At 44.7% G+C, this 10,000-nt stretch overlaps 1 protein-coding gene across 3 annotated transcripts in view; it reads left to right on the top strand.

Moving 5' to 3' along the window:
* Nucleotides 1-7,674, top strand: part of LOC308171466 (pre-B-cell leukemia transcription factor 1-like) — a gene marked incomplete at both ends in the record, with an annotated part of 57,944 nt that extends 50,270 nt beyond the window's left edge. For 2 of the 3 annotated variants that reach the window (XM_080546316.1, XM_080546315.1), the window contains 5 exons: nt 27-162; nt 642-804; nt 2,131-2,243; nt 3,826-3,915; nt 7,582-7,674. In XM_080546316.1, the coding sequence (XP_080402442.1) occupies nt 27-162; nt 642-804; nt 2,131-2,243; nt 3,826-3,915; nt 7,582-7,674 (595 nt within the window). Of the gene's footprint in view, nt 1-26; nt 163-641; nt 805-2,130; nt 2,244-3,825; nt 3,916-7,581 lie in introns of those variants that run through there. The other variant, XM_080546317.1, reaches the window with a different exon arrangement.
* Between the last annotated feature and the right edge of the window lie 2,326 nt (nt 7,675-10,000).

Genomic DNA, 10,000 nt, shown 5'->3' with positions numbered 1-10,000 from the left:
CCCTCTTCTTTTACCCATCCACCCAGACGAAAGCGGAGGAACTTCAACAAGCAGGCCACAGAGATCTTGAATGAGTATTTCTACTCTCACCTGTCCAACCCCTACCCCAGTGAGGAGGCCAAGGAGGAGCTGGGCAAGAAGTGCAGCATCACAGTCTCACAGGTGCAGTACAGTCCAGCAGGGGGGGCTGGAGGCGGAGGTGGAGGTAGAGATCGCAGGCGGAGTTCATTGTGATGCGTGGTATGGAATGAGGAATGGTATCAAACACACAATGATACCATTCGTCATTCCATTCCATGCGTTACAATGAGCCGTCCTCCGATTTCTGCCGCCCTTGCAGTGCAGTGCGTCACTACTGATAGTCAGCTAATTCGTCAGTTTATGCTAATAATGCTAATACGGGTTAATGCTGCAATTTGAACGTGTTATATAGGGTATTGTCATGTATTTTGAACAATTGTTAGAATTTCACTTTTAGTAGGACTAAACCGTAACCCTTTGACTAAGGACACTTTGTGTAAATATCACTGTTTCTCTCAATGATAGCTAGCTGGAACGCACGCTTCCATCAAATAAAATCAGCGTTGAAAAACGTGATTGTCTGTCGTGTCGTGTTTTAACTTTTGTCTTAAAACCCACAGGTATCGAACTGGTTCGGCAACAAGAGAATCCGATACAAGAAAAACATAGGCAAGTTCCAAGAGGAAGCTAATATGTACGCAGCAAAGACAGCCGTCAGTGCTACCAATGTGTCCTCCGCACACGGTAGCCAGGCTAACTCCCCCTCCACTCCCAACTCTGCAGGTTAGTCTCAACACCGGACCACGCCATTGAAACCGACTTCTCTCTCTGAATCATAATCCACTCCATACCCAGTTTGAGGTTAATGCTAAACATCGAAAGGGCATTGATATGAAATATGAAATCGAAACACTTTCTATTACGTTATTCTAACTCCATGGGTGTCAGCATCACCAGCATCACCACCAGCCATGCACTTTGAAAAAGTTGTGTTTTGATTTTCATTCAATGAAATGCTAAACAGTATAGACCAGATCGAAAGGGACATCAAACTAGGCATAGATATAAAATCCAACCAACAACACAGGTGGCAGTGAGATTTAAAACTCTCCGGCACACTATCACCTTAACCTGAGCCCTCAAGAATCCAGTCTCTGATTCTATTCCCCCTCGAGTCTAGACTAACCAAATACTGCCGCACCCTTCGCTTACTAACCCAATAACGTCTCAAATGGACCCGTCTCTCGCTCTCCCTCTCTCTCACTATCTCTCTCTCTCTTTCTCCCTTTCTTCTCTCTCTCTCTCCGGTCTGTTGAACACAGAAGGGAGTATTGATCTCCTGGTTAGGGCCGACGTTCATCCATCCTGGTGCTTGTCCTGTTGACCTCCCGAGCGCCATTAGGCTGATGACTGACCGGGGTTTACGGCCTTTTGTCACAGAGACTCTTCTCCGTTTCTGGATTGGATTATGATCCTGACGTTGTTGTCTTGTCGTGTGAAATCAAGTTAGGTCCTTCGGTCTCCTTAACATCTGGGGAGTTTGGGTCCATTAAAAGACAAAGAGGGTTCTTTCGGTCTTCCTGTGGCTCAATTAGCACTTCCCTAATGACCCACCGGCCGCTAGCACAAGAACTTCCACAACAGCGCAATCCATCCACTGAGTATACAGTACGTAACCCCTGGTTTTAACCCCCTAGTCTTACTGTTGTCGATAATAACAATGTTATGTCGTCAGGGTTGTTAGTACAGTACCTCCCGGAAGTTGTTTTTTTAGCATTAGCGTTCGCACGAGAGCATCACATAGCCACAGCTAGCTGTTTTGTTTCCATCCGGTCCATGGGTTTGATTTCCAACCACGACACCACATCTCACTCACTCACTCACTCACTCACTCACTCACTCACTCACTACCCCTCTCGCACTACTCACCTACTTAACTGCACTTTTGCTGTTGCATGACCGTGTTAACTCCTCTTCCTCCCACACTTCTCGCTCTCTCTCTCTCTCTCTCTCCTCTCTCTCTCTCTCCCTCTTCTCTCTCTCCCTCCTTTCTCTTTCTCTTTCTCTCTATGCCTCCTCCTCTCTTGTTCCTTCCTTGTGTCCTTCCAGGTTCTGCTGGCTCTTTTAACATGTCAAACTCCGGGGACTTGTTCATGAGTGTGCAGTCTCTCAATGGGGACTCGTACCAGGGGGGGCAGGTGGGGGCCAACGTTCAGTCCCAGGTAGGCAGGCAAACCCTCTGTAAATCCAGCGCTTTAATTTAATTAGTTTTTTTTTTTTTCATCCATGATGAATTGGGGGGTCTAGTGGGTAGTAGAGCTGCTGTCTAGGTTTAAGTGAGTTTAAGATTTGCTTCAGTAGACAGGGGATCAAATCCCCTAGGTTCAGCTGGCTTCTCCCCACCATCATCTCATGTTTCAATGTTCATTCATGTTGGGTGTGGCCTGTATCCAAGTGGGAGTGGCTTGTATCAAAGTGGGAGGAGCTTGTGTCCAAGTGGGAGTGGCTTAGACAGTTAAGGGGCGTGGTCAGACAGTTTAATTCATGCATTCATTAGTTAAAGGGGGGAGTGGCTTGTATCAAAGTGGGTGTGGCCTGTATGTTTCCTCCTCCTGTCCTCCTGTGCTAATAGAACCATAATTAGCTCAGTTGTTGTTGTTTTAGGCACTGCGCTAGCTAACATTTTACAGTGAAAACCGTCAGAAGTCGACGACACGCAGTCGAGTCGAGCCTCTTGACCTTGTCAGAGAGGCGGAGGTCACATTCGGCCTGTAGCGCTACGCTAATGTAGCGGCGGCGGCGCCATTGTCACCCTCAGACATGAATAGACGGTCGCAGACGGTTTTGGAAACAATACACAACACTCATCAACACTCCCTGATGAGGTTTATTTCAGCCACCGGTGCACAACAATCCTTTGACCTTGCCCCGCTGGACAGGAATGACCAACACACAGAGAGTCTGGGGTGTCAGGAATCGCACCATGGGATGGGGAAGTCACCACCCGTGGTGATATTCTGATTTGGTTCAAGCCCCCACATCGCTCCATCCCTCTTAACCATCCCTCCCTTTCTTTTTAAATCAGCTCTCCACATGCTTGGGGTGTTTCATAAATATGCAAAAGGGCTAAACCCCCCCCCAGTAGGAGGAGAAATAGGTCTCCTGGGTTAGGATTTAATTGAAACCAATGTCCTTGTCAAAAGGGTCTTTCGGTTTTGTGCACTTCAAAATGGCTTCACGGCTCCCAAGGAGAAAGGAGATGAGTTTGAGTTGTAAGAGAGACGTTACATTTGTAACAGTCAGCGGCTGATTTTATTATATTATTTGCCTCCGAAAATGATCATCCCATATTCATTATGAGATCCCCTGTGTTTCGTATTTTGGGGTAGTTTGTCTTTGTCCTTTTGTTGTGTCTATCCTGTTAAATCTGTATTCACCGGCCAAATTATTCTAAACTGCCCGTTGGTAACCTTTTCCAATGCATGGTGCCCTTCTCCTATCAGACTGACCTTTCCTATGGAGGGTGGCTTTTGTCATCTGGTGCTATTGTCTGACCTGCCCTTTTGTCTGTATGTGTGTTTGTGTGTGTGTGTGTGTGTGTGTGTGTGTGTGTGTGTGTGTGTGTGTGTGTGGTGTGTGTGTATGTGTCTGTGTGTGTGTGTGTGTGTGTGTGTGTGTGTGTGGTGTATGTGTGTGTGTGTGTGTGTGTGTCTCTATGTGTGTGTGTGTGTGTGTGGGTGTGTGTGTGTGTGTGTGTGTGCGTGCGTGTGCGTGTGTGTGTGTGTGTGTGTGTGTGCGTTCCAGGTGGATACCCTTCGCCACGTTATCAGCCAGACCGGAGGGTACAGTGACAGCCTCGCGGCCAGCCAGATGTACAGTCCACAGGGCATCAACGTAAGACAACCCTAAAAACAACCTTCTTTCAACTTTGGAAAAACATAGACAGAAAAACAACCTTCTTTTAACCGTCAGAATCTTCTAGACCAAAAGACAACCCGTCAGAATATTTCCAAATACTGTATCGTTTCTTCCTTCGTTTATTCCTCCCAATTATTTCAAGGCCACAGGGTGTGTGTGGGATGCCACTTAGCCGTGTGTGCTGTCGAAGATAGACAGTGTCCCCCTGCCCCCCCACTGCCCCCTGCCCCACCCCCCATGCTGATCATGCCCTGGGGGCGGCAGGGCGATGCAGCGGGGTGAGGGGGGGGGGGCATGCTGAGGCAGAGAGGTCCGGACACGCTGCTAGCCTGTCCGTTGCTATTAGCGTTAGCGAGGCACCTGCAGCCGACAGGAGCCAGCAGGGGACACAGGTGTCACCCCGTGTCCCAACACTCATCATCGCACACCGGCTCCGCACACGACAGGAAACACAGACCTCATTCCCTCTTATAGGAGCCCTCAAAACTGGCCCAGAGTAGTAGGCTGCTCCAAACTAGCTCCCAAAATAACCCAAACAGCCCATGTAGACCTAGCGTGCCAGCTTCTGTTTTTTTTGGGGGGGGGGATTTTTTTATGTGTGTAGGGCATGACGACACTGGAGGCGGTGTGTTAGCATGTGTACCCACAGTGACAGGCTGCGTCGTTACGGAGGAGAATCAATAAGACAGTCGCGTAGGCCGGGGCATGTGGGGGGCACGTGGGGGGCGTGGGGGCGCGGGGGCTCGGGCCGGCAGTCGTAGTGCGTTGGTCGGATCACTCGTCCCCGGTCGCAGTGACACTGACAGCGAAGGCCGTAGCGCCGCCAACATGCTAGATAAAGGACGTTGGACGTCTGGGCTGTGTGGACACGCCGCTCGCCTCCGTTCCATTCTAGCCACGCCGCTTCCTGAGCAGGCGGCAGACGTGAAGCCGAACAGGATTCGGATCTTAAACAGAATCAGACCGTCTGTCTCGGTGGGTTCATCAGTCGGCACACTCAGTGGGGATGAGATTGTTCCGTTCCTGTAAGGCAGTCTCAAATAAAACAGGATTTTTTATGAATCCTTTATATTTAACCAGGGTAGTCATATTGAGACAGTAGCCTCTTTTTCAAATGAGCCCTGGCCAAGAAAAGTAGAGCTTAATTAAAAAAGACACCACATACAGTATAAAAACATACAATATACAACATAAAATAACAACAGAAACAGTGAGCAGATACAGCCTATAAAAGAGAACCTAAGCACATTTGCATGTATGATTCAAAGTCTCTGTAACACACAGTTTAAAGTCAGAGAGCGGAATGAACATGTTACGGTTCAACTTTTTCCGAAGTACATTCCACGTTGACGGAGCATCGTAACAGAATGCGGTTTTACCAAATTCAGATCTGACATTTGGCACATTAAAGAGAATGCTGTTATTATACCTGAGGTTAATCATTGCTTTATAAACGGATGTTTACATATGCAGGCCGTGGACATACTAAGTATTCAATCCCTGCATTTTGTTTTATAGCTGTATTGAATAGACACAATGAGCACAATTTTTCTTCTGTCGAAAGCATACTCTTTTTCGCAACATATTCAGATGTTACATCTTAAATGGCCCTTTTTGTAGAAGCTTTCAAATCCAGGATAAATCTTTTTCTTTTTTTATGATTTAGCCGAACAATATCCCTCTGGTTGTGATGATTACACCGTTGATAATGACTGTACAAAAAGAGCGGGAGCATTCATGTGCAGCATCGCTCCTCTCGTCCTCTATCCTTCAACGGTAATTACGGCTGTGCGAAATACACAGAGGGTGTCGACGACGCCTCGCGATTTTGAAAAGTTGTTTTTTTCCCACTTCCTTGGTTCTAAATCCGATGACAGACTGACTCGTTCTAAAATAACAGGGTTGGAAAATAAGGGGGTGCCAAAGCCCCTTTTCCCCGGCGTTCCCTGATGGCATGGAAATTGCTGTTAATGTCCCATTTATGCTCTCTACCCCTCTCCGAGATTGGGAAATAGCTTCCCTTTTACTCAGCCATTATATATTTTGTTCAAGTCGATAGTCAAAGTGATAATTTGCTCTAATTGTTTCTCGCACCTTGGGAGATTTTTTGGAGAGTGAGAGGTCTGTAGATCAGGGGAGGCTGGTGGAGGTAAAGATCGGAGGACAGGCTCATTGTACTGTAATGCATGGAATGGTATCAAACGTGTGTTAATAAGGAATGTTTGATACATAAATGTGTGTTTTGATACCATTCCTTATTCCATTACATAACAATAAGCCCGTCCTCCGATTTCTACCGCCACGAGCCTCCCATAGACTGTCTGTAGCGTCGTTATTTATGCTCTGGTGTGTGGACCATTGTTAGACCGATCAGAGATGGAAGGGAGGTGAACAAAAGCCTTGTGTAGTTTTGATTCAATAGAGGCATTTTAGCATTTTACATCTAACAGTGTGAGAGCGTTTTTCAAGTCAATAATCATCTTTAGGGACAGTAATTATAGAGATTTTTTTTGACATTTTAAGTACAGTTCATTTGACTTAAAGAGGCCACTGTAATTGGTACATCCATTGTTTAACTTTTAAATTAATGATATGTAGCAATTGGTTCAGAATATAACTTGCCTCCTGCGCTTCGTTCCACTTAAGTCTTACCCCATCTGAACCCAACATATAACCATGTTTTACTCAATTGTTTGCAAAAAACTGTACTGTATATCTGTCACTTCAAAACAAGGTTCAGTGGCCTGGGGTGGTCCAGTGGTCTAGCACTGCAGTCCACAATGCACACATATTATGCCCATGTCGGCATGGGTTCGAATCCGTCCCATTCCGACATTAATCAGGCCCATTCCGACATTCCATTACGCCCTCTCTCCTTACTTTCCTGTCTTTCTTCACTGTATCTGTCCAATAAAAAGAAAAATATGAGTGGGACTGCACCACTCAGAAAAAACAAACAAACAACAACAACCACATGGTTCAAACTATAATTTTGATCTCATGGACAGCTCTTGCATCCATAGCTCTCTAAATTGAGAGGGGTCGTATTTCTCCGGCCCCATCCCTCAGCGGTTGGCTGGGAGCCCTGCCTTGTTGTGGTTTGAATTACAGACTTCACCTTTATGTGACGGATCATATTTTGTCAATTGAATGTATCCTCTTACAAAGGCATAGATCACTGACAGACACGACAGTATGTGTGAAGCTTGTGTGTCACTACTTGAGATATACAGAAATGAATTAAGCAATATCACACGAGAGGGAGTGCTGATATTCAGTATAACAGCACGACCTTGAGTGTGATATTGCTTTTATACAACAGTTCTACAGCGCGATTTATTAGTTAACAGTAATAATAAGCGACAACAGATTATGATTTGTTTGTTTATTTAATCATAAAAAATAAACAAAAAATAGTTCCGCAACTGAACTTCAAATGGACTGTTGCCTCGTAACCTGAACACAAACAATGTAGTCTAATTAACGGTCATTTAGTAGAACATCTGTGCGGCAGAGTGTTACATATAGTTAAAAGTCCCAGTGCTGTTATACTGTATATCGTAACTCAAATTACTTGGTCGGAACTAACTGTTGTATAATAGTAAGTAACACCTCCCTCCCTCCCCTCTCTTGACCCCACAGACAAACGGTGGCTGGCAGGATGCTCCCACCCCCTCCTCAGTGACCTCGCCCACGGAAGGACCCGGAAGTGTTCATTCGGATACCTCCAACTGATTCTTATAACCCCTCCCATAGTCCACCACCCCCCCACCTCCCCCCCCCACACACCCCCACCCCTCAGCCCCCCAACGATGAACTGGCCTTGCCAATCACAGTATTAAAGTTATAGGCATACAGTGTCCCGTAGTCTGGAGGGGGTACTATGAAATATCATAACTAAAAACAACCTTTCCTGAACTACTGTGGGACATTTGGGATACATACTATGAATTTCAGAGCGAAAAATTCAAAAGAATACAAAAATGCATAGAAATGTTTGTACAGATTTCACAATGTGTAATTCAGAGGGCAGGGGGACTCCTACTCACTTGTGATATGGTTTCATTCATGTTGATGATATTACAGTATGTGATAAGATTAATCAAACAAACCCCCTATACGATTGATTGAAAATGTTCCATTCTACCTCTCTCAGCAACTTAAAAAGTAAAAAATAACTATTTGTTTTGTAAAAACGAGAACTTTGTCACTGGGAGCAAGAAAGCACCTCCTCGTGATCTGTTCTGCGCTCTCTCACCCATCCTATGATACGCCATTTTAGACTTTAATGTTGCTCCCCCTGTTAACAGTGTATGCTTGATAAAACTGTGTTCCCTTTGCCCTCCCTCACAGATAAATAACCAACCAGAAAAAAACTTACTTAGTACTTGATTTCAATGTTTTGATTGATTGGTTCATCCTTCATAGAGGACTCGTAGGGAGGGCGGGTCAGCCTCGTGAACTCTGATAGCCCTACCTACCCTGACTAGCACGTCTCAAATACGATTGGAGGAGGACGTTCGCAAAGGAAACCAATGCCGGCCGACGTGAGAATGCTCGTCGGCCGCCGAAGTGATCCCGTGGGAATGAATTGAACATACCATTGGATGTAAATGTTTGTTTTGTCTTCCTGCCTCTATCCCCCCAAAAGACCAATGTCCCCCCCCCCTTTGATAACCTATCAGAATGTGTGGCTTAAAAGCAGGAGAGTAGGGGTCCAACAAGCATTCACTCTTGTCTGAGGGTCCATGGACAAAAAAAAAGCCCTCTTTTTAAACCGTCGCCTCATTGAGTATGTCAATAGTAGTATGTCATATGTCATAGTATGTCTCATCCGAGGTGTCACCGTGTGAACTTACAGTATGTCATGTGTAAAACAAGAAAAAAATAAACACCTGTCATCAACAACCCAGACCCAGCTTGATTCACCTCATTCATCAACAGTGAGCCGATACAAATAGAAAAAACACTAGAAACTTATTTTTTTCGTTCCTAAGATTTCATTGGGAGTCATTTCCCCTCTCTGATTGGTTGGAGCTGCAGCCTATCACGGGGCCATAAGAGCAGAAGTAATGAGGAGATTGGCGGAAACGTCGAGTCGTTATTGCATTGTCTAAATGTCATTTCCTCGCCGGCTCTTTCACTTGACATTCGTTTTTTCTTTTCACTTTCAAGGTAGAATCATGTCAAAGTCCTTCACTCTCGAATAGCCATGCAACCCAAACTGACAACAAGGGAGTAAAGCGATTAATGACAACAATTATTTGCTCCTTTTTGCTTCTGTTGGTCAAAGGCCTCTAGTTAGGCCTATACCTACCACCTAAAAATGTCAACCACAAACAAAACAAAAAACAGTTTGAAAACTGTTAGAATGTGGATGTGATATTTATTTGATTTGTATGTTTTCTAAGATGTTAGTGATTGCACATCGTATTGAGATGATTATTCAGTTACCATTATATCCAAATGCTGCTGATAACCAAAACCCCCTGTCTGTTAATTCATATTCATATACATCGACTTTGAAATGTACAAGATTAAAAATAACATGTGAAAAAGAAAATAAAGGATGTTTAACGACAGCAACAAAGCAGAACATCAACTTTTGGACTTTTAGGATGTATTTCATATAGTTATGTTGCTCTCTAACTTTGCCAAATGTTCAGTGCTGGTGCTACAATGCAAACTGGGCGGGGAAAAAAGAAACTTACTACTTTGACTGATTGAAGAAACTATGTTATTGTAAAGTCTAATAGAACAGCCTTTGCTGTAGAAAAGAATGTCTGTCAAACGTCTCCTGTAACTGAGTTTGTTTTTGAGTACATTGAATCAGCATCCAGTTAAACAGGGAAGTCGTTACGTTAATAGGGTTTAAACATTGTCAACAGTAACTCCTAGCTAACTCTGTTGATGCAGAGACACATATTCATGGGATTCAGCGACTTGGTGACTGTTCAAAGCCACTTAATGTCTATCTGCGATAGTGCTATTGCTCTCAACACAGGCGAAATAATAATATTTCTAAATGTTTATGAATTTGTTTAGGTGATGCATATTTCTT

The sequence above is a fragment of the Nansenia antarctica genome, assembly GCF_963989245.1.
Source record: "Nansenia antarctica genome assembly, chromosome: 16".
NCBI lineage: Eukaryota > Metazoa > Chordata > Actinopteri > Argentiniformes > Microstomatidae > Nansenia > Nansenia antarctica.
The sequence above is the reverse complement of the archived record's forward strand: the minus strand, read 5'-3'. Positions and strand labels throughout refer to the sequence as shown.